Source organism: Hippocampus comes, unplaced genomic scaffold (genome assembly GCF_001891065.2).
Source record: "Hippocampus comes isolate QL1 unplaced genomic scaffold, H_comes_QL1_v1.1 scaffold124, whole genome shotgun sequence".
Taxonomy (NCBI): Eukaryota; Metazoa; Chordata; class Actinopteri; order Syngnathiformes; family Syngnathidae; genus Hippocampus; species Hippocampus comes.
Window position 1 is genome coordinate 1,623,754 of NW_017805075.1, and position 25,082 is coordinate 1,648,835.

A 25,082-nucleotide genomic window follows, 5' to 3' on the forward strand; every position below is an offset into this window, starting at 1 on the left:
TTAGAAGCAACACAGCCAAGAGAAATGCCACGAAATGAATCAATTAGTCAATTGGGAATAAAAGCAGACATTTTCATGGAACAAATATGAGAATGTTGGTTGTAAATGTAGGTCAGTGCTTCCCATAGAGATCACAGCTCATCACTGCGTCTCGAAAAGTTGCACCGAGACGCTTGCGAGACATTATTTTTGGTACCACATTTCACTGGCTGGATCTGTTCAAAGAAAATATGAAGAAAGGCTCATTGCGAAGCATTCTCATAGCTGCGTGACATAAACTTCTTAAAAAGGTAAGTGGAGTTTGGCTTTAATAACCCGGTTACAATCTGTCAAAATCAATTTTCAAAGTGACTAAAGCGCATCATAAAACTGCAGGTGCGGTGTGATTTGGAGTGGTACAACTTCCAGCGATGAAAGACTCGCTTCGCAAGTGACGTAACAAAACAGTATACGACATGTCCGCAATCACTGCTTAATAGACACCATCAACACATTGAAAAAGGTCCATCGAAATAAGGTGCACGCGTGTAGTGTAAATATGTAATGTGTTGTGTAGTTTTTTTCTTTAATGGAAGTGGACAAAATGGACAAGTTCGTTACTTTTGGGCTCATTACTATTCCTTGGACCTCCTCCTCCCATTCTCAGTGTTCACCCATATGACACCATCATGTCACCCTCATGATGCATTTTAAGCTTCTTAGGCGCTAATGAAAGTGGGCGCGAATTGTGCGGGAGACAGATGGCTCATGTCTTGATTAAGTTCGCATTTAGCCGCGTGCAGAGGCTGGCAGGGTTTGCTGGGCCAGCTTCATCCCCGAGGAAACAAGCTCATGTGTTTTGTTGTTGTTGTTGTTGTTTTGTAGCATTCATTTATTTCTCATCTTAAATTGTTCCTGTTGTTGATGCAACCAGATGCTCTAACGGGATATGCCAGGTGTTGATTTTAATTTATACTAGTGAAGAAGTCTCGAGAAGAAACTTCTTTTGTTACTCGGGAGCAGTGGGAAAAGTAAGTAAAAGGCCAAACTTCATTGTCGTAAATGTATACGGACATGTCATGGACTTAGACTTTATGTTGTGTGGAATGTGTTAGTTTATTATGTTACGCTTCCAAAGCAGAACTAAAAAGCTCAGTGTTTTAATTGGGCACTATGTAGAATAGAGTTGATGTTCATTCACTGCTGGTTAATGCATCGGTGCTGCTGTCAACATTTGAAGCACCTGTACCACAGACGTCCAACTAAGGTCCTCGTGGGAGGGATGCATGCAGGATGGTGACCCTCCAGGACCAGAGTTTGACACCTGTGACTACACAGAAAATAGTCAATGACGTGCTTAACGGATCAGCTTGAAATAGTGAAGGTTCGGGGATGAGGGGTTGAGGGTGGGGGGTTAACTTTCCCCTGACATAAATGCACTAACTGTGGTTTGACGTCCCCATTTAAGCGTGACTCATTCGGAGTCGGACTTGTTTGCTGAGTCTTGTCCGACTTGTTTTCTGAGCAAGCTGATGTTTACAGCCCCAACAGCGAATGACTCACAATAAAGTGCAAAGAGCCACTCTCACCGGGCTTTTCTTGGCATTTGAACCTCCTCCTGATGGGAGAATCATCACTGCATGAGCACGTCTTCATAAGCAAGCATGATCAACTTATTTATGATGGTCCATTGTGTGCCTCGAGTCCCCCTTTGTGTGTGCAGGCAAGATGACCCTGGGAATTGTTGGGGCGAGGCCACTCCGTTGGGCTCTTCTCCTGTTTTGCGTGGTGAGCTTGTGCAGCCGGCGAGGGTCTGCTGGCAACCAAAGCTCGCGAGGCGAGACGGGTACGTGCCGGAGAGCGGCCCCGGGGGCTCATTAAGGCAGCTGGTCACCTGTCTGGGTGCCCCTTCAGTCTGAATCGCCGATTCCCAAGGCATCCGATCAGCCTGGCACCATTACGCGGCACTGCTTGACTATATCCGCCCATTGCACTTAGATATTGCGACGACTTCTTTATCCTTATAATTAATGATTGTTTTCAACGCTCAACCTGGGTTTCAGATTTCATGGACAACGTTGCCATATGTGCTTGCAGCCGTGCAGGCTCATCGGACTTGAGTCTGAAATACGCACGCACGCAAGGTTTTCAGTTTTAACTCTCTGCTCGACTGCACAATTTCAAGTCAGTTCGGCATTTGTCCACGCGTCAGTCATCTGCGCATTCATAATCAAAATCCGTGTCAGTTTTATGATTCTCCTGTTAGATGATGCGTTCATTAGTGCATATAGTTTCTATTCATATGCACTTTGCAAATGCACTTTGCACATTAAAATAAGACAAATGCGATCTCGTCAATGCATCTTTATAGTTGCCTGCACTGTGAATGGCCGCTGATTCCATTCATCCACGTGATGGCGCTGTAGCTTTGAAAAAGTGTTGTTTACTTCTTTGCATCAGCCGCATAAATCAGTGCCCCGACCTTTATTTATTAAGCCAGACACAAACTAATTTACACGAGAAGCATCTAATGGCACGCCACCAAACAAAAGTGGAACAAACCCTAAGAACAACTGAATAATGATCATCTCAATTTGCTCACAGATTCACGCAGTCAGTGTGAAGGACGTTGAATGAATGGCAACAGGCGAATTAACACACACCTTTGTTGTACATTCTGCCATCCAATAGGAGAGCATTTGATTGTTCTGCCTGTCACTGTATGTCACTGGCACTGACAGATGAACAAAGACATATTTGTAGAATTCGTCAATAAAAATTGGAGGTCAAATGAAGTGAAATTAGATCTTTTTCCCGCAGCTCCCGTGATGCACGTTCACAGCAAACTAGTATGCCGCTTCGCCTTTGACTCACACGCAATATTTATGTGCTTCAACTCTGCACTCTCCAAATTCTACTCTTGGAAGGGTCGTCGAAGGAGAGGACAGGGACTTGCGAAGTGGTTGCGGCACATCGTTGCTGCAACAAGAACAAGATTGAAGAACGCTCTCAGACGGTCAAGTGTTCCTGTTTCCAAGGACATGTCGCGGGGACAACAAGGGCACTGCCCTCTTGCGTTGAAGGTCATTGTGCTGCCCTTTGAATCATTCAAGCTTAATGTTGTTGTTTTTTTCCCTTTAAACGATTCATGTTCTGTAGATTCAGGGCATACAGAGAATATTGAATCTCTCACTTGCTCATTGTCTCCGAAGCAACAAGTAACTATACAAAGAATAATAATTCAAACCATGCATCCATCTATTTTCCAATCCGCTTATCCTCACAAGGGTCACGGGCATGCTGGAGGTTATTCCAGCTGTCTTTGGGCAGCAGGCGGGGTACACCCTGAATTGGTTGCCAGCCAATCACAGATAATTAAAACCCCCCAAAAAGTTTGTCAAAACAACAAATTGACAAAGAAGAAATTGGCTTTGTACCAACATGACAAGATTGTAATATACATTAAGTCCACATTGGTGCTTACTTCTACAAATGCCAAGAACCCTTTTGGTCTGAACGATGTTTACACAGCGGCATTTTCAACAGACTTTTGATAGGATTATGGGCCGTCTTCCCTGTGCACTACACACTCTGTCAGTCCATGATTCCAGTAGTGGGCCTTTCTCCTTTGAGCTCGGTGTTGCTTGTGTTCAGCAATTCGCCAAGTGAGCCACAAGTTAGTGCTTGTGTTGGCAATCACTCCCGATGCACTATATACTGTAGTTCCCGCCATACAGAATTGGCCATTTGAAAGTGTTATGCTGTATAAGTTATCGGCTACTGTAGTACCCACAATGATTCCCACAATGCATCTGGAAAAGCACTGCACCGATGGGCACTCGAAAGGCAATACATCGTATGTGGAGAGCAGCAGCGGGCGCTTTCCTTAACCCTTTCAGGGACAGCGGTTACAACAGTGGGCAGCTTATCATGTTATCAGGTTACAGGGTGCATGAAAGGGTCAATTGCTTTTTGCATGACTTCTGTCAAACACGCTCCACTTAAAACCATATCAAGTCATCATAATCTACTGTTTGTTAAATATTTATAATGGAAAGTCTACCAGCTGACGAGATTTGATGCGTTGTAATTATGCGACAGCAGCAGGATAATTAACTGCACTCCCGACTTGTGCTGTGAAACTATTTTTCATTCCACTGATGAATCAACTATGAAGTCTTCTTGCACAATAATTTGTCAGCTCGCAAAAAAAAAAAAAAATTCAAAAAAGAGGCACCAATGTGTATCATGCCACTCGCAGCTGAAGTTTATAAACTGTCAAACAAAATCTAAAACCGAAAAGAATGACAAGTTTTGTGTTAAAAACAACCACATGACTTTGCCTAAAATTCCGCTAGCTTAATGCTCACACAACATGGGAAACACCACAGATGGGCTAATGCATAGCGTCTGTGTCATGGTGTTAAGCGTTTAAGCAATACATATTTTAACACTAATGGTGCATCAAAACACATAGACAGACAATTTTGGGGTGAGGGTGGAAAGGACTAATGGCATTTCTATTCATTTCAATGGGGAAAGATGGTTTGGGGACAAATTAAACACCAGTGTACTCACAAATTGCAAATGTTTGTCTGTGTAGAAAAAAAAAATTGAGCAAGAACTCTTAGCTGACCAGGGCCAGCTCGGACAATGGCAAGCTGTCTGATGCAACAAAGCAAAGAAGAATTGTCTCGCAATCATCACTATTCGACTGCCTGCTTCTTCTACCGCCCCCAACGCCACAAAAACTACTGCAACTACATCAACAGAATAGTCCGGTCACACGTTTTTGTTCATAGGGCAGAATCATTCGTGCCCTGAAGGTTTTATTTATTTATTTTGTTTGCATAAGCTACCTTTGCCCACAGTATTGTTCCCATAGCAACTCCACTGCCACAGAAGAGATAGGCCAGAAAGAGCCGAACGGAGAAGTCATATATCGACATGTCAGACAGACATTAGCCTAAAGTAGCCTGATGAAGATAATGTATTTGGTTACTGTGCAGCAAACACACGATCACATGATGAGAACGTGTTTTTTATTATTATTATTTTTTTTTGCCATTGCTGCACTAACTCGCCTACATTGCTTTCATAGTCACTGCTCTCATTTATGAAAGAAAAAAACAGTCTTTCTGTTTTGTCATATTTCCTGCAGCCTCCATCGTGCGTCAGAAGTGGTGGTGTCAGATGAAGCCATGCGTGGAAGGGGAGGAGTGCCGAGTACTTCCTGACCTGACTGGCTGGTCATGCATCTCTGGGAACAAAGTGAAGACCACCAAGGTGAGGAAAAGGCACTATCCTCCCTCGCACCAAATCCGTTTGCTTTCCACATGCTGGAGCACAGCGCAATAAGAAATCCCCTTTCCTTCATTGCATTACTTGCACGCTAAAGTTGTCTGCAATACTTATTACACCATAAGCTCTCCTTTTGAAAGGGAAGGATCAGAGAGCAAAGCGTGGCCACAACTCCCAGTGGCCGCATCGGCTCGCTCTATCGGACACGCAAAACCTATTTCTATAATCTGGTGAATGATGGGGCCAAGAGAAGAGATGCGAGGGGAAAAGCTGGAAACTAATACTGTGCATTAAAAGCTGTGTAATTAAATGTGACGAGCAATGGAAACGGCGCCCCATTTAGAAATGCGCTTTCTCATAAATTGCCTTTTTGTTGAGCTTCTGTAGATTGTCTGTGACACAGGGGCAAGCAAGCGCATGCGACGTTCTAGCCTTGATCAAAAGAGACTCACTTGTCTTGCCACTCTATACACCATCCAAAAGTAGGATGGGACAAAAAAAGCAAATCCAATTGCTTCTATGAATTGGTTCACCCCTTAGTTGCTGTTACAATTAGGGGAACAGAACTTCGAAGAATAATAAAGATTTTCTATCCATCTATCCATTGATCGACCGTCACCCTCACCTTAACCCTAACCCTATATATGATACTAGCGTTAATCGTTGACAATGTGCTCCAAATGATTATGCACAGGATTTACAATAGAGTAAATATAAACAGTGGAGTGTCATATTTTAGAGGATGGCGTTTTAGAATGTTGTTTCTCCTTTTTATTGAAATCACTGAGATCAATTTCAGACAGGTCTGAGGATCGCTTTTTCAGACAAGCCTTTCGACAGGAAACGAGACCATCCGGTTCCCCTTATGACTCTTTTCCTCCCGAGTATTGGTAAATCGGTTTTGGCTATTATCAAATGCAGTCTGTCTGCTGGTGTAGTTCCCCCGACAATTTAGACATGCCGTGGTGCAACCCTTGCGCGAGAAACCTGGTCTTCATCAAGGTGTGCTTTTATTTGAAAAATTCTGGAAAAAGTGGTGAACACACAGTTTCAGTTGAGCTTTTTCTGATGCCCTTCTTGCTGTGAATGTCTTCAATGGCTCTCTTCATGTCTCCGGTGACCATGTGCTACCTCTACCTCCTGATAAGATCTTTTTCGTGAGGTCTTCCACCATCGCAACATTGAATACATGTTCTAGTTTCTTATTAGTTTTCTTGTGCTTGACTCTACTGCTATGCGTGGTTTCATTTTGGGAGCTGCAACAGTTACCCTGCATGATGTCTTTATTACCGGGATTCGTTTCTCAGCAGCTCTCTTGATTTCCTTGATAAACTTTCCAAAGCAGTCAGTGCGGGAGTCTTGTTCCTCCTTTCCCTTTCTTTTATGGAGGATCAGCTTGATCTTATCTGCTTATAATCCTGTGGTCAGACCCCACACTGGAAAAGGTGGTGACTGCTTCGAACACGAAGGGGGCTGTTCTTCCATTTCTTCTGAACAAGAATGTCACCCAGCTCGCAACTGATCCCCGCGGACTGATGAATGTCCATTGTCTTGCTGCTCTTTTCTGGAATTGATTATTGGCAATGATCACATTTTCCAAGTGCTTTGTTTGCTAATGCTACGCCTAAGTATAGATGCCATCCTCAACTCCTTACACTCCAGTTTTAGGGCTCTAGATTTGTGGCCAGTACAAGTCGAGCACAAAGTGCAGGCTAACTGTGCACATAGGTGGAGTTTTCTTTCTTTTGGTATTTTTGTCGACGGGCGCAGTTAGAAATGGCTGTTTGTCCTTTGTGGGTTGAACATTTGATTCCCCAACGAAAATAGGGCCCATAATTTCAATTACAGCTGGATTTCATTTGACCAATATAAACATCCATTACAATGAATGGATTAAGGTCTCGTAATATCGATGTTCAACTTGAATTCTATCAAGGTTATTGTTATATTTTGGTTTTTAGGTGGCGCGGTAGCAAGGAACCTGCTTCGTCCAATCAGAGCAAAGCCGCTCAACTCAAGTAATTCTGGACCCTGAGGACTGATGGTGCCACAAAGAATACACTTCATGGGTTAAACAGCAGCAACTTGTGATTTGAACCTTTTTTTGTGTTCAGTTGCATTTAGTCCTATTGTGTGTACAATCGAAATAGAGAAATGGCTCTTGTGAATGTTTTGTGAATTCCCTCAGTAGGGCATATGCTGAGCATACATGCATTCAGTCAAGGGTGTGAGATCGGCCTGTGGTCCCTGCTGAACAAATGAAACTCTTTGTATGTTCAGGAGGTGCAGCCAGTGGCCTGCAAATCTCTCTGCTCATCAAAAAAGCAAAAATTCCAGGAAATCTATTTATAAGTGTTTATAAGAGTGAAAAACGGAATGGACTCACTGTGCATCCCGGTCAAGAGGTCAGATCCCTTTTGAATGAGAAGATGTACTCTCCAAAACGTTGCACGCTTGGCACGCACACGCACGCACGCACGCGTGCTCGCACACACACACACACACACACACACACACACACACACACACACAAAGGGTGTGTTTTCGACGGCGGATTGGACAGACCACCAGACAAGAATGCAGCCATTCCTGCGATGCAAAACAAGGACCGTTTGAAATGGTAATCATGTAGAGGAAAGCGACGAGGAGCTTCTTCACTGGTGAGGCTATTTACATCGCGCTTTTGTTTCTCTCACCAAACACTGTACTCCTGCAGAGGGGGTACCGCTTTTTGTAGTGGCCGCGAACTTTCAAGGTTTTTTGCCTGGGAGAAAAGTGGAGCCACAAACAAAACGTTTGGTGTGATTACCACTTCAGCTTCTTGATGAATAATATTAGCATTGCCTTTGTTGTACCTCTGGAGCCCAGCCACTGTATGCTTGCCTTTAATTTGTTAATGATGATAATTCACAGTACTTCCAATACACTGATGGCAAACTTTCGACTCAATTTATTAGATTACACATTTTGATCAGCTTTTCAAATAAATACTTCATTTAATTAATGCTGAATCATTTGAAACCGCTCTCCTCAATGTCACTCCCTTGGTTGACGTTGATTCATCAGGTTTGGTGCACTTGTGATTATCAACGACTGCTACAATGGCTACTTATGCCCCCTTACTTACTTATTCTCCTTTCACAACAGCATTTAGAATCTATGCCTTTGTTACATCTCAGCTAGATGACTGTAACACCCTTTGTTTTGGAATCAGCCAGTCCTCCCTCAAGCTTCTCCAGTTGGTCCAGAATGCTGCTGCTTGCCTCTTACCTGGTGCTCATAAGTGGGAGAACATTACTCCAATTCTGGCCTCATTTCACCAGGTCCCTGTACATTTTAGAGGTCATTTTAATATTCTTGTATTGGTCTTTAAATCTTGAAATGGTCTCATCCCACTTCAGCTCTCTGAGCTCCTCTGCCTCTATGTAAATGCCTGGTGCCTCAGTTCAGCAGGTGTCGATGTCAGGAGGACTACGGAGATGGAGCTGTTTTCCCTTGCTGGTCCCTCCTGCTAAACGTTATGCAAACACCCTCCCTATCCATCTTTAAAACTCATAACAAGACACACTTTTATCCTTTAGCTTTTGACTATCAGGAGTTTCAATACTTTATTCTGTTTACTGTTTTGATGTTATTCATTTATGGTTTTACCGGTCTTTGTTTTTATATTTCTGATTTTTACTGTATGTACAGCACCTTGTATGCCGCTGTGGTGGCATGTAGAGTGGTCTAGAAATAAAGTTCAGTTATTTCACAATGTTTTAGTCTATTGGTTTCTCCTCTTTAGTAGTTTTGAACCTACCCTCGGAGCGACAGACCGGTCCAGTGTTTCCCAGCCGTAATGGATGTCGAGAGAAAAAATGTTAATCCGTCAGTAGACAAGAGCCAGGACAAGCACTTGGAGAATAATGGCAGATACTATTGTGCTTAAGGCATGCACAAACCAGCTAGCAGAAATTTCCCCAGGCTCTTTTACCTCTCACTGTTGCAATCTGTACTCACCACTGGCCTTAAATCAGCCACAATTCTCCAGACCCAGGATGAGCACAGGCGAGCTGCGCCAATGGCAATTTGCCATAGCACCCATAATCACACAAAGGTGGCAAATCTGGGCCCAGAAAGTCAAAATCCTGCGACAGTTTGGCTTTAGCCGCAAATGTTTCTACTCAGCCAGCAGGTAAAGCAGCTCCCAGAGTAGAAATGGTTAAAGTCCAACTGTGGCAAAATGTTTACTTTCTGGACCGGGATTTGCCATGTTTGTAATCACCAAATGTCTCACTTCCTAATGACCTCGATCCCCATCACTTTGCATATATTGCAGAACCAACAGGTCAACAAAGACGGCAATTAACACAGCACTCCACACAGTCCACAAACACTTGGATCATGAGGATGCTCATGCGGATTTCAGATCTGCATTTTATACAACCCATCAACTGGTTTTAAAGCTGAGCAACCTGGCCATTACTGTCTGAACTGTGCACCTGGATACTGGGCTTCCTCAGCAACTGAGCCCAGAATGTCAAGATGGAAGACAATAACATTGTGAATGCAGGGGATACCTCAAGCCCCTTCCTCTACTCCTTCCTCACAAACGACTGCTTTCCCATTCAACCCAGCAACACCGTTGTCAAATTCGCCGATAACGCCACCATTGTGGGCCTGATCGCGAACAACCATGACGAGGGCTGCAAAGAGGAGCTCCAACATCTCGGGTGATTCAGGTGTGAAATGAACAACTTGGACCTGGATACAGCCAAGATGAAAGAGATGATCACAGACTCATACACCCCGAAACTTTGGCTCTTCAGTCACAAGACGATCAGTCGCACTCACAGTGACACCGACATGGCAAACACGTTTTGCTGTTAAAAGTGTAATAAGAATTTGAGGTTAGTGTATATGCTCCCAGAACTACACATTTAAGTTCAAAATTAGGTGATGAATTCACACCCCAGTTTCAGTTTCTGTCATCTGAGAACACGATCAGCAGGGCTCAATTTGCTTTCTACTCATTTAAAAAAAGAACTATGTGACTCTCTGATTCAGCATGCTCAGCTGTACCCCACCGCTTTACTAAAATACCAAAGGTTGCTGAAAAACAGTACAAAAAAAAAAAAAGCTAGATAAACAATGATGAAGTGGCTGCATACAAGCCCCGCAGCGCCTGCAAAGTTTGAATGCATTTGAAATAGAAACTACTTCATGAATTCAAAACAGAGAGCGCGGTGAGCGGACTTGGTCCAATTACAGCCATTCAAGATCGCTCATATCTGGCTCTAGCATGTTTCACATCAGGACTGTTGTGTGAGGGAATTGCATGGACATCAAGGCGCGTGCCTCATCATTTACTTCATGAGCATGTCAGACACAATACAAAATCCATGACTTCACATTTCAATGGGGCCAATTTAAATCCTTCAACTTTCAAGTTGTGATGCCATTCCACCAGTCCATCGTGTCATTTTGCTTTCATGTCACGTACAGTGCTAGGCAGAAATGAATAATTCTGAGACTATGTGCAACTTTTGTCATGGTTCTGTTTCGCCTTTGCCATGTTGCTCTGCCCCTTCCTCCTCTGCTTGGCTGGACCGTGGCAGGAGGCGGGCCCGTACTCAGAGCATCCCTTCATCTGATGCACATCAGCCTGGCAGCCTATTTAGTCAGATTCTCCCCTTGTTCTGTGCATGCAAGATCCTTGATGTCCATGCTGTGACTTGTCATGTTGCTGCCTTTTCATCCTTCCCTGCGTGCAAACCTCAAGAGTAACCCGGTGGTCTAGTTTAGCAAGAGTATTTCCCTGAAAAAGGTGATTTTCATTTGCTACTGTTTTTTCTTCAGGTCATGGTAGTTTTGTTTTGGAGTATAGTATTTTGTGTTGCTACTTTGAACAAAATACATTTTTGGTGCCTTGTGATTTCTGCTTCCTGGGTCATGGCCTTTTTGTTTGCGTCACGGCACATAACTTTTCTTCACTGTTTATTTTCATTCCATAATTGACACAATCATCCTATTGTGATGACTCGTTCGATAAAGCCGATTTGCATGATTATTTCACTATACAGAATCTCAGAATCCGAATAAGTATGAATTTAAAGGCACATCAATGTTACTCTACTGAAAGCAGTTCTCCTCCAATAATGGGAGAGAGTTCTTTACCTTTGTTACTCCACTCAATTCGATTTTTTCAGATGTCTGAACTTTGGGTGTTTTTTTTTTTTTTTAATGTTAATTATACTCTTGACTTTTTCGACCCACCTTTGAAAGCATATCTCTGTACTGCTTTCTTTGTCAAAATAGGATTGGTACATTTCTCAGCCTCCATGGATGAAGCCACAAACACGTACATAGCCAGTTGTAATGTCAACCACAAGTCTTCTGAGGGCATGCCCAAAAAAGAGGGCAAATCTGCTCAAAAAATGACTGTACACATATGCGGCTGTGAAAGGTTGCTTCATGCAATCATGCTACTGATAAGCAACACAGATAGCCACACCACAGATAGCCACTGCCCAGTGCAATAAATTAGGGCCGTGAAAACGTGATAAAAGTAGCAACGGTATAACATTTCAAGGATTAAAATGGCAAAGTTTCATCTTCGGAAGCGAGGCCAGGCCAGGGAAAAATGATATTTTTCCAGCGTTCAAGGTAAACGAACCTCTCACCGATTTACAGTTAATTCAATGCTGCACGTTTTATGTCCTGGGGACACAAATGGCACCAATTCGATAGAATGGCCCACATTTCTCTGAACTAAGATGCATCTGTAGATGAGCATTGCTAATTTCCATTGCAAGTGTTTTATTTCTTGAGATAATATATTAATTTAAAATGGCTTTGAAATTAAAATTGATCCTAGATTTACTTGAATAGCACCATTTTCCTATCGAAAATCAAATTGAGAATGGACTTCAATTATTCCTCATTCCCGCATCCTCACACTGTGGAACTATAAAACTCTCTCATTCAAGCATTACAATGAGGGGATGTACATTTTTGACAGGTGATAAAAGGGATCATGTAATATAACGACTCTTGTCAACAATATCTTGCAATAAAACATGTTATACTTGTGACCGTTTGCATCAATAATGTATTTCATCCTTCATCGGTGCAGCTGGGAAATTCCCATTGTTGCTCATGAATATTCTATCGTCACATTTTTATGCAAGCTTTACACGAAACTGTGCTTCATGAAAAACATCTCACACTTAAAAAGAACTCCCATTTTGTTGTCATTTCAAATGATGAGTTTACCAGTAATAGTCAATAAATGGAATGTTAATATTGTCAAGTCAATCTTTGTGAGAGTTTTCTTGATACAAGTTGGCAAGTGATGTGTGACTCGCTGCTAAGGACACTACATGGTTGCTGTTCCTTGAAAAGAAAAAGTGTCTCGGGGCTCGTGAAGAACATAATAAAAACCTGGCTCGCTTTCCTCTCGATGAGTTTTCCCATCCGTACTTCCACTAAAAAATGTCAAAGCAAGTCACATAGTCTAGCTCAGTGTGCCTACGCTAAAGAGTTTGTGTGGAGTAAATTAGGGGTCTTTTACTGCAGGCATGGCCGGTAGCAATAGAAGCAAGTGCGTCCAATAAAACGAATGTGGTTTGGTCATGGCTCAACGGCTTTGTCATTATACAAAGTACACACGAGCCTAGATTGTGTTTCCCGCTTAGTAATTAAAAGAGAGCCAAACAATTAGACTTGAAGAATAAACATGAATTGGACAATGTTATCCTCCTTGTGTGCTGCACTCAGATGCACTTGAAATAGGGAGGTGGGGGGGGCAGGGGGGGGGCGATCCAAGGTATCAATAAGTCAGAGACTTGTTGATGCAGTTATCAGGTCATAAGATTTAAAAAGCACATCGAAAACACATTGCAGGCTCATCACTAATATTTCACTTTTTTTTTAAACGAGTATTTGAAATATTGGTGTAGTTAATAGTTAGCCGTTAGCAGCAATTAAAAAGGTCCTGCAAAATAATTTACGGACACCAACAATAATCCGCATTAAAGCGCACTGTTTGCCAGGCAGTAACATGCAAGTAGCGTGCAGTGTACCTAATACTCACATGCACAACAGTGGGCAGACCACTGCTCAGGTGCATTCATCAAGAGCGGATTAGGTAAAAATATGAAGAGCTCTGACCTTATCTTGCCAGGATGGAGAAACTGACTTTCAGAGTTCAAGATGCTAAGTGTGTGCCTTGTAAGAAGGGAACTGGGCTCCATTTGACATACCACTGAACAGATGTGCTGATTTTACATGCTGTAACTATGTCCTAAGCATAAAAAGAAATTCCCAAAGTCCACATTGACAACGACAGGGAACAGCAGTGGATTTAGAATAACACCCAGGGGTACACCATTGGAAATATGAAGCTGGTCCCGTGGCCAAATAAATCAAAGTACATCCAGAGTTGTTTATGAAAAACATCATTTGGCCTGCTGAACTTTGTAGGTTTTAATTTGATCCAAACAGTCAAATTTAGCCATAAAACACACTTATACATACATTGACTGCTTCATAATAAGAGTCCACATTATTACATAGGATATTTACAATGAAAGAGGGGACATAGATGGATTTTTAAACAACTTTTATAAACCTGAAATGCAGACACACACACACACACACACACACACACACACACACACACACACACGCACACACACACATACGCTCACATGCATTTCACATCGCCTATGCTATCTATTGAACTGTTAAGTACAGCGGGAGCACGCGCGTGGTTGCTTGCCGCTGTTTTAACCTTTAGAACACCCAAAAGTTTTACATTAAAGTTTTGCTTACCTTAACTAAAATCCCGTATTGCATTGTTGCCAGAGGTACGATCCAGGTGGATGAAAGTGTCACCTGAATCGTTGTGGAAACTGAAACCAAGTTGCCATTATCAATCAATGTTCTTCCTTTGACAGTGTCTTCTTCTTCATCTTTTTCTTCTTCTTCTTCTTCTTCTTCCATTTCTTCTGCTTCTTCTTCTGTCTTTTGGTGGTCCACAAATAATTTTGGGTGCATCACCGCTCGCTTCTGAAATGGAGACTCGGTCTGGATACTACTATTTCACAATGTCCTTTTTAAGTCGACTCTTTCCCAGAATAAAGCTAAAAACTTCTCTATAAAATGTCTCGTATTCAAAGCTACTTTCTCAGCTCTTTGTTGACAAATTAGTTGTTGCCTACATATACAGTACAGGTACTTAAGAAATGATTCTCATACAGTACATGCTCTATTGTCTCTTTGGTGCATACCACCACCTATTGTATACATACATAGTCAATACAGTCTTCTCAAGCAAGCCGACTGTATTGACCCCCATGAACAAACACACGCGAGACATGTGGGGCGTGTTTCCGCCAGTCATCAGCGAAACGGGCGGAAAGGTCCGTCGGTACTTAATCCAGTTCATGATGATTATGCTGATGGACGAAACCACACTTCCATCAGTGCTTTAGTCCATCTTGATTTTTAAGTTTACCGACATTGAGCATTTGCCAGCAAAATGCGTGGCCGTCAGTGACGGACTGATGGACCTTTCGTCAGTCTGATGGAATACCCACCTCTGTAATTTACCTCACGACTTGTGTATTGACAATACGGCAACCTAAATGGAAGAAAGTGAAGTGTCGGGGTCAACTTGTTGTGGTGTGCCCGTCGTCACTTCAACCTGCCTGACGTGCCGACAGATGGCCAAGCGTCAGCTTGGAATGTAGCGTACTGTACATTTCGTTCTTAAAGTGCATATATTGTAGGAGCAGAAGAATGACAGAGGGCCCGTCATGTATTACAATTTGCACTAATTGTTTAGAGAAATGCACTTACTGTTTTGCAAATTTAAATTTTAACCTGAGGAATGTACCAGATTTTACAGCATTTCAACAAAAAAAGACCTGAAACCAAACTAAAGTGCCCTCCAACTGCAGGCCATGTCTTCATGCCTTGAATAATCAGATTAGGGTAGCTGAATTTCTTAAACTATATTTAAGTGTCTAGTGTGTGTAATTGTGACTTAGTGTCAGTGTCGCTTAGAGTCAAACATGAGGCTTAGGAGCAAATGGTGAGAGAAGAAAACAACCTACAGCAAGATTCTGCAGTCCGCTCAAGTTGGTTGCTGCTCATTTCATGTCAGATGACAGATGACGGCCACATTATGTCACCCTGCGCTTGTTTAGCTCAGCCAGCTGTGTTTCTAAACGATGTGAGAGACGTCGCAGCGACTCAATGATGCCCTCACAAGTTCATTATCTTAACAAGGCTTAGGCCTTTATTTTGACCATCCACACTTCATGTTTCATCCGTCCATCTAACCATCCATTTTCAGATCCGCTTTATCCGCACAAGACAACGGCAAGCAACCGCCGGCGTGCTCCTACTGTACTTAACAGTTCAATAGATAGTGTAGGCTATGTTAAATGTATGTGTGTGTGTGTGTGTGTGTGTGTGTGTGTGTGTGTGTGTGTGTGTGTGTGTGTGTGTGTGTGTGTGGTGTGTGTGTTTGTGTATGTCGGCATTTAAGGTGAATAAAAGTTTTTAAAAATCCATCTGTGTCCCCTCTTTCATTGCAAATATCCTATGTAATAATGTGGAGACCTGAGACTATTATTATGAAGCAGCCAATGTATGTACAAATGTGTTTTTATGGCTAAATTTGACTGTTTGGTGTAATGATATGAGCAAATCGTATTTGCTTGTTCAACTAGCGATGCCTGGATATAGCGCACAGAGCACAAACAGAGCACGCGCAGCCGTGAGGCAGTCGTACGAGAGTCTACGAGTTGTACACATGGTGATTGCTTTCTCTCTCCGACCAAGACGGTAGTCCAAATAAAGAACCTCTAATCTTTCCGATCGCACAAAGCGACACATTTGGATCAAATTAAAATCTAAAAGGTTTCCGCACAGACCTCCACCAAGGCCCAACGATGTTTTTCATCAACAACTCTGGACATACTTTGATTTATTTGGCCACATGACCAGCTTTATATTTCCAATGGGGTACCAATCATCCATCCATTTTCTGATCCACTTAATCCTCACAAGGGCCGCAGGGGGTGCTGGAGCCTATCCCAGCTGTTTTTCAGGAAGTAGGCAGGGGACACCCTGAACCGGTTACCAGCCAATCGCAGGTCATACACAGACAAACAACCATCGGCGCTCACACTCACACCTAGGGACAATTTAGAGTGTTCAATCAACCTACCATGCATGTTTTTGGAATGTGGGAGGAAACCAGAGGTGTGTAATGCAGCAGTTGTGTTTAGTCTGTGGGGTCTTTCAAAATTTGTTGAATAGGATCATGACATGTGTGCACGGTGATAACTGGTTAGCACTTCCGCCTCACAGTATGGAGGTCCAGTGTTCGTATCTGGCCTCGGCCTTCCTATGTGGAGTATGCATGTTCTCCCCGTGCCTGTGTGGGGACCCAATTTCCTCCCACATTCCAAAAACATGCATGGTAGGTTGATTGGACATTCTAAATTGTCCCTTGGTATGATTGTGAGCATGAATGGTTATTTGTCTGTGTGTGCCCTGCGATTGGCTGGCAACCAGTTCAGGGCGTACCGTGCCTGCTGCCCCAAGACAGCTGGGATAGGCTCCAGCATGCAGCTGATGTGATGTACAATATATAGAGGTTGCAGGGAATGCAAATTCACAACGTAACCCACCAAGACCCCCTCCCCTCCGCCAAGAGGGGTCCCGCCCCACTATGTGAGAAGGTCTGGCTTAGCTTAACGCAAGCAAACAATATAAAAGACTGAGGGGCTAATGAATACCATTTAGTTGTTACGATGTCATAAACTCAGTACTGGATTATTTTTCCTCAGAAAATAGCAACTCATATTACGACATCTGACTACTTGTGATAGCTGTTTTTAAAGTGCTCTGTAAGTAAAGATGAGTTGAGGTGAGGAGCTGCGACCGTCTCCTTGGATGATGTCTGCACTATACTGCCGCCGGGTGGCCAAGTCATGCACACCATAAGGAGCAGTGCAATTTCAAAGAATTTAATGCTGAAATGTTGAATTCTTTTCATTCGTTTTCATTGATCTTTCATGTATAGTTCTGCAATGACAACAAGGCAGAGTGCTATTTTCCTTATTAAAAAGACAACAGAAAACAATGTTGCTACTTAGAGGATCCTGGAACGGATTCATGGCGTTTTCATTCCTTTTGATGGAGAAAGATGACTTGAAATGAGTTTATTCTGAATGATGAACATGGCAGAACGAATTAAATCCCAAGGCAGCAGGAGACATAAGAGTAGGAAGACCACTTAATGATTCCAATCACAAACACACACACACACACACACACACACACACACACACACACACACACACACACACACACACACACACACACACACACACAAATAAATTCCAAAAAGGTTTGGGTTTGGAAGCGATTTTTCGCCTTGAGTTTGAGGATCAGGTCCCGCCATAATACCAACACTATTCTCACAGCTGTGTTGGCATTGTGCAGACTCTGGACGTGGTGTACTTGATTGTTGACAAAAGACCGGGAGAGCTCATCTTTAATTCAAGGCAGCCATTGTCACACGATAATGAAGCCCTCCACTCACTTATGTAAGATGGAAAAAAAAAAAGCCTCAATGTTTCAAGCCTCTATTCAGCGATTGTGTGGCCTTCACCTGTATGCTGCTGGCTAGAAGAAAATAATTCAATGTTCTGCTTTTGTTCACTTGTGGCTGCGAGCGTCATTGAGCAACATTGATCGTCTCATGGTCGAGCATGGCCGCCGCACACTTGTCATCTCGTTCCCTCTCAAACAGTCTCAGCCGGTTCATAGGTTCACACCTGGAAGGGAGCATTTTGCTGCATTCCGTCTTCGTTATGCCGCGCGATTCTATTAGAGTTCTATTTTTATTCCCCTCATTCCCCTCACACTGCCTTCCCCTTTTCCCAGCAATGACTCCAAATCTGAGCAGAGTGCCTCCACCTCGGTCCGACTTGACTTGATGCGAGGCAGTGGTGTCACCGTAAATCTGTCTTGGCTTGCTTTGTGCCATCTCGCTGTTATTCCTTTGTGAGGTCCTAACTGCATGAAAGGCCCGCTGTTCGCGGCATGAATCATTTAGATGAAAGCCTGTGCTGGGGAAAGGAAGGAGCGCCAGGCACCTGACGTCAACTTTAATTACAATCCATTTTGGCCTGCCTTACCTCGACTTTGAAATGTCACAGCCCCGCCCGTTGCACCGGAGACCCTCGTCCAAATCAAGAGGGGGAGAGACGGGGTCCTTTTTTGCTTCGGGAAGCTCAACTTTGAATTGGCTGAATGCTTTTTTTTTTTTTCATTGTCTATCGCCCACCCATGCGCTTTTATTCTTAAGCGTACAAATGCAAAATGCGCCCTCAGACACTGATCTCTAGTCAAACAGATAATTACTAGTGTAGGGGGGGTTTGCAGTGGGTTATTTCACACTCAACGCACTTGATCATCTGAACATATCCTGCCGATTGAAGTTCCACCTTGATATTCACGGAAGGCGCACCTTGCATTCGGAGAAGGCAGAATTTCACTGTTTAATCATTTGTCTCCCCAAGGACGCCGCGGGGAGCGTGCACGTCCAGGACGGCCCTGCTGTGTCATACGAGCAAGTCAAGCCACATCATCATCACTTGAGTCTCATTTCTCACTCTTTCGCAGCTTCCACGTCATCGACATCGGAGCCTTCAGCTGCAGCCCGGAGAGCAACGCAGAACGCTGAAACTGGGACACTGCCTATTGACATGTTGCCTACATTAGTCCCATTTAGCAAACATCTCAAACGGAATCTCAAACTGCCAGCGCCTGGAGCAAACGAGGCAATCTACAAACACCATTTCCATCTCGTCGTAAGAATGTGAACAAGGGAAACTGGTAGAAAGGAGACCAACATTTTGTCATTTTATTGCAGTACATCATGAGACATGCCGTGATTTGATACTGAAGTGATCAATGAAGTGTTTTGTTGTGCCCGTTGAGCATGAGGACTGCAAGTACTTCGATTCGCAGTTCACAGTTAAAAAAAGAAGAAGAAAGGTTTACAATGATTTTAGAACTTACAATTGCTTTTCTTCATTTGTTAATTGCTACACAGCAAGCACCACTTACACAATATAGCGATATTCACTACAAGAGCTGTCTAGAATATTTGTGATTGGCATGGACAGTCCAAGAGTGATTCATTTCTGTTTATTATCGTAGTGTTGACAGTGTCTGTGAAATATGATCGAATATAATCTGGAAGTGATGTTCTGACTCAAATGTAATTTCTTTTTACACGTTGATTGTAGAGATGTTTGAATATATTAAAGTCAGTCAGGAGAATCATCAGTCCTTATGATACCATTTAAAACAAGTCTCCATTCCGCTTAGTGAGCAAGTCTTCTCTTTTCGAATGAATTTGTTTCTTATTTTCTTCACATCACGTTTTTATTACTGTCGGATAAATGTCTTGCAAATCACACATCGCAGCATTTAGCTTTAAAAGGTGCCTTATAAATACATTCATCAAAACAGTGAATTTGTCACAGTAGGTAATAAAGTCAAGCCGAGAACAACCTCTGCTTGATGTCGATTTTTGAGAGACTTGTGTATGCGCCTGTTACGTTTGCATGGAATCTGACATGCCCCTCTTTGCCTGTGGACATTTTTGAGGGCTAATAGGGCTATTGATGTCTTTCTATCGTTCTTGTTGTAAATGCCCTGTCATATAGAAATAAAGGAACATTTAGTCAAAAACCCGAGGCAACCGCTTTTCCAGCCTAATGAATCTCAGAATCTTTGAATCCTCGATGACTTGTAGCGCATGCGTGAGTGCACACAAAGAAGGGAATCAGAATGGAACCGAAATGAACTCTGTTTGCATTCATAGATCATGTTCATGGGGAGTTTGCAATAAAAAAAAAGAAAAGCACTGTGTTTTGTTAAAACTTTCACAATAACTTGATCCCTAGATCTTTGCCATTCACATCTATAGATCTGTGGACCCCCCCACCTCCCACAATGTTTTTAAAAACATCTCCCCCCAAACCCCCATTCTCAACTGCTTGACACCTCTTTTTGATTTTGGATTGTACCCCAAAAAAAAAAAAAAAAAAAATCTAACTAGTAACATTTAGCGTTATGGTAAGACACTGCTACAAATAAGTCATGCTAAAGCCATAACTAACATGAGGTTTTTGTTGTTGTTTTTCTTTTTTTAACAGTGCTAATCCTACTTTATGGAGCTATTTTCTCCAAGATGGATATGTATGCACCGTGACTCTTTTTCACGACTACACACTTTGGCAGTCGCATGCCATTATGAAATTCCACATTTGAGAGTGGTGCTCATGCATGACAGTGAGAGGGCACAGCTTTGTTTCAAGAATCAAGGCGGGAGAGGTCAGCGAAGTGATGCTCCATTCAAACCTTGCTAGCTCTTGCAAACGTCACTGCAAACTTCAATTTTAAGCCCGTGGCTTTATTAAAACACAAACAAATTTAGATTAGCAAACTTTGTGGCTATTAAAACTCTTTTTTTGGCCATGAGCAGCACATGCAGTAGATAGTGTGTTATACAAAACTTTGAGAATTGTAAACCAGTTTCATACTGTATGAGTATTCACTGAACCCTTCGTAAATTGAAAAAAATTAAATGATTTTTGTGATGAATCATACCAGTGCCGTGAACAGAACTAACATGCAGAGTGTGTCTGTGTGTGTGTGTGTGTGTGTGTGTGTGTGTGTGTGTGTGTGTGTTGAGTCTTGTGAGTGATGCAACCAAGGTTGAAGAACCAATGCTCAAACCCAAATGAGTGTCTGGCCTCCACAAGTCTCTTTCAATAAACAGATGAAAAATCATCATCGTCGTGAACAAAGCAGATGTGGGGAAGGGGGCGGGGGGGTTAAATAGGTTGGATGGACGAGCAAAGCAACACTCAACACAATGAGAACATTGATGAGTTTCTTCATGATGGAAATGAATGAAAACACATTCTTGGGCAGAGGGTGAAAATACTGTTTTAGGCGAAGATTCTCCTCTGCTTGTCCACGAGCCTGGCTCGTCTTTCCCCTTTGTGCTAAGCTGAGCTAAGCATCAGCCATATCAAGCCGCTCATCGGCAGCATTTTCTGGCAAGAAAGTGAGAGGGAACAAAAAGGTCTATCACGGCCAAATGTCAAACGATTTCTGTCAAGCATCAGTCCCGGTAATCTGCTGGATTTAGGAGAAGTCTGCGAGGCCAATCCCATGCAACGACACACTGACATTCGTTCTACAGGAACAAGGACTTTAATGATACTTCATCACGTATTAACATGTGGCCTCACATATACTGTACAACATCATCATTGGAATGCTTTGAAACCATTAAGGCATTTCAAGTATTGAAAAGAAGCGAATGGTATGGCGTATTTGGCAAGTCAAATTCATGGGTGTCACATTTCCAAGTTGCTCTGGTTAAGCTGCGAAAGAGCAGCGCGCAAACAAACAAAGGTTGAAAAGTAGAGAGCATCAAGACACACAAGTTGAATTTGGAGTAAGTCTCCAAATGTCTGCTTAATTATCGCATTCGGGCTGCATTCAGGGCTCCACGCCAACAGAGATAAAACACGAGTCAAGACAAACAGTTCATGTACAAATTTGTCTTTGGGAAAAGAAGAAGCCTGAGGGCTGTCGACCCCATTAGCGTCAACTTTCCTGCCCCGGGCAGACGGCTGTCGACTGGCTTCTGACGTCAAATACCAGACCATCCCCTCACTTGACGTCCCATCTTCAAATTTTGAAAAAGTGATGAAATTACATTTATAACAAGGTTATGGCGATCACAATGACGTCCCGCAGGCAGCCCAGAGCATCTGTATAGTCAGGAGCCTTGAGCGGGTTGTGCATGATGATTTACACGACAACTTTTTACACTTGAGTCTGAGACGGCCTCAGAAAGTTTGTTGGATGGTTGGTGCTTGGTCCTTCGGCAGTGCTGAAAGGAGGAAGAAAAACACGTATTGGAAAGATTCAAACATAGTGTCATTCTGGCAGTCGCTGCCAAGCAAAGCCCTGCTCTGCTGCCCTCTACTGGTCACCGTTCTCCACGAATCTTGACCAAAGGAAGAGTTGTACGGCATATTAATGATGCAAGAGAAGTTCCATCATGATCAAGATCTGTGCCCTTTTTTCAAGCTCCAGCATCCATGTAAAAAAACAAAAGACAAACAAACAAACAAAAAAACCCCAGCAAAAGTTGAAGGACATCTGTGTCAAATTATTACATGTGTGAATTTCAGCGCTTTGCTCGTTGACCTTTGAACTCAAACCTTTACCTACTGGGACTTCATATTGTTGTAGTTAGCACAATGCGGAGAACGTTCACTTGGCGTTTTAAATTTAACCAAGTCTTTAATTTTTGAAGTTCTATTTTGAACAAAACACTTTCAATTGTCCCTTGGTGTGAGTGTGAGCGCCGTTGGTTGTCAGTCTCGGTGTGCCTTGCAATTGCCTGGCAACCAGTTCAGAGTGTACCCCATCTACTGCCCAAAGTCAACCGGGATAGGCGCCAGCACGCCCTGCGGCCCTTGAGAGGACAAGAGGATCAGAAAATGGATGGATAGATATTTTGAACAAAGTTCTGATTTGTCTGTATAAGTTACGTTATTCACAGCTCTCATTACTCTGTTTCAAACAATAAATAATGGATCAATATTAGTTGGATATGCATTTCCCCAAGGGCCATACCTCTATGCCATGGCTCAGCAATGTGTTTGAAGCTCAGAACTTCTTGGCCTCTGATTAACGCAAAGGACAACCGGTTTGACACACACTTCTGAAATGGCACATTTGCGAACAAATTATATGTTTTTTATATTCTTTGTAGTATTATATTATTATTATTCATAATAATTGTATTCATTTATGTGAAGACAGTAATCATTATAATGACCTCTCAAAAACATTAGGAAACAGATACATTACAGTACCCCAAATTTATTTCTAAATATATCTGAATGTATTTATATTTTTAAATAGGGATGCACAACAAAAGCAATACTGATAACCATATTATTTTCACACACACACACACACACACACACACACACACACACACACACACACACACACACACACACACACACACAACAGCACGCACACACAACCCGCACACACGCACACACAATACAAGACATCTTTATTTATATAGCACTTTCACAACAATTGTAACAAAGTGCTTTAAAGAACATTTAACCAGTATTTTACATATAGATAGATAGATCTATATTGTCAAGTTCTGGACCGAACCGAATAATGTTTTTGGATTCCAGAAATGCAGGCTCAGACAAAGTGCAGGCTCAGACAAAGTGCAATAACAAAAATATTTATTTACAGAAAAGCGCACTGACAAAGTACAAACAGAAATCGCTGGTCACAAGGACACAGGAAAAACAATGCATAAACAAAAGTGCTTGCAAAAGGCAAGGTACTAGGGAACACCGAGAGTAAACAAACGAAATGTCAAGAAGCCAATAACACGAAGCCAAAGATCAAGAGCAATAAGAAAAAATACAGGTATATATACTTAACTAGAATCTATGAATAATGAGAGAGACTATGGAAAGCATCAAGAGGTCTAGAAAACAACACATGAAGCACAACAGCGAGCATAGTCAATAATCCGACAGAGAGTTGCGGAAGTCCTTAAAGACAGGACTGATGATGATAGGGAACAGGTGTGTCAATTAGAGGCAAACACACTGCCCTACAGCTGGGGCTGAAAACAAAACAAACAGACAGACATGACAGTACCACTCAATGGACACCCCCTGGCGGACTACCTAGTTTGGACGGATGAGCAGTATGGAAGGCACGGAGGAGGGACGGATTCAAGATTCAGTAATGGGGGACCCACTGATGCTCTTCCGGACTATAGCCTTTGCAGTCAACCAAATACTGCACATCTCTGCCGCGGCGTCTGGAGTCCAATATTTCCATGACCGTGTACAGAGGTTCTCCATTAACAATGCGAGGAGGAGGTGGAGGGATAGGCGGCGGCGCCAGCGGACTGGACTCCATGGGCTTGAGCAGCGACACATGGAAGACTGGATGGACCTTGAGAGTAGGTGGGAGGCGGAGTTTGACAACCACTAGGTTCACGATCGCCTCAACCTCAAACGGTCCGATGAATCTCGCTTCAAACATGTGTGAGCTGCCCACCACATGCAGATGCCACATGTAGAGCCAAACCTTATAGCCCGGGCAATAGTCGGGTGCAAGAGGTTGTCGCCAACCAGGCATTAGTCGATTTCATTCAACCGTGCGTGACAATGCTGCTCTGGGCTTCCTCCAGACACGATGGGCCCACTTCAGATGGAGTTGTATGGATGGAATGTCCACTTGGCCTTCTTGAGAGGGAAACAGAGGGGGTAACCGTACACAGCCATCAACGGGGACCGACCTGTAGCAGGCGAGATGAGTGTGTTGTGGGCGTATTCAACCCATGGAAGCTGACTGGCACATGATGCTGGTTCATGGAGTAAGACACAACAGAGAGCCGTCTCCAGGTCTTGGTTGACATTCTCACTTTGACCATCAGATTGCCGGTGATATCCTGAGGCTGGCTCCCATGGCCCTGCAAAACGTTTTCCACACGAGACACAAATTGAGGCTCCCGATCAGACACAATGTCCATAGGAATACCATGGAGTCGGAACACATGGCGGATGCACAGCTGAGCAGTCTCTAATGACGATGGAGGCTTGGATAGAGCCAAGAAATGAGCCAGTTTAGAAAATCGGTCCACC

The 25,082-nt window shown here is 43.0% G+C and overlaps 2 protein-coding genes across 4 annotated transcripts in view; one reads left to right on the forward strand and one right to left on the reverse strand.

Annotated features, from left to right (window-relative positions):
- Positions 1-1,549: 1,549 nt before the first annotated feature.
- Positions 1,550-20,297, forward strand: LOC109512927 (protein FAM19A4-like). 2 transcript variants are annotated; one of them, XM_019865034.1, is made up of 4 exons: positions 1,550-1,825; positions 2,907-3,062; positions 5,141-5,265; positions 18,973-20,297. In XM_019865034.1, the coding sequence occupies exons 1-4, from the start codon at positions 1,708-1,710 to the stop codon at positions 19,069-19,071; spliced, it is 498 nt and encodes a 165-aa protein (XP_019720593.1). In that variant the 5' UTR covers positions 1,550-1,707; the 3' UTR covers positions 19,072-20,297. The 2 variants fall into 2 exon arrangements, with proteins under 2 accessions (XP_019720593.1, XP_019720594.1); XM_019865035.1 differs by lacking the exon at positions 18,973-20,297 and adding an exon at positions 7,242-9,039.
- Positions 20,298-21,559: 1,262 nt separating this feature from the next.
- The window catches only part of LOC109513028 (protein FAM19A1-like), a 40,223-nt gene continuing 36,700 nt past the window's right edge, over positions 21,560-25,082 (reverse strand). For both annotated transcript variants that reach the window (XM_019865228.1, XM_019865227.1), the window contains exon 6: positions 21,560-22,270. The gene's annotated coding sequence lies outside the window, so the exon portion shown is untranslated. The remainder of the gene's footprint in view (positions 22,271-25,082) is intronic.

Coding starts and splice junctions, on each gene's coding strand:
- LOC109512927 (XM_019865034.1), top strand. CDS start 1,708: ATGACCCTGGGAATTGTTGGGGCGAGGCCACTCCGTTGGGCTCTTCTC. Junction 1,826..2,906: donor AAGCTCGCGAGGCGAGACGG/GTACGTGCCGGA, acceptor TACTCTTGGAAG/GGTCGTCGAAGGAGAGGACA. Junction 5,266..18,972: donor ACAAAGTGAAGACCACCAAG/GTGAGGAAAAGG, acceptor ACTCTTTCGCAG/CTTCCACGTCATCGACATCG.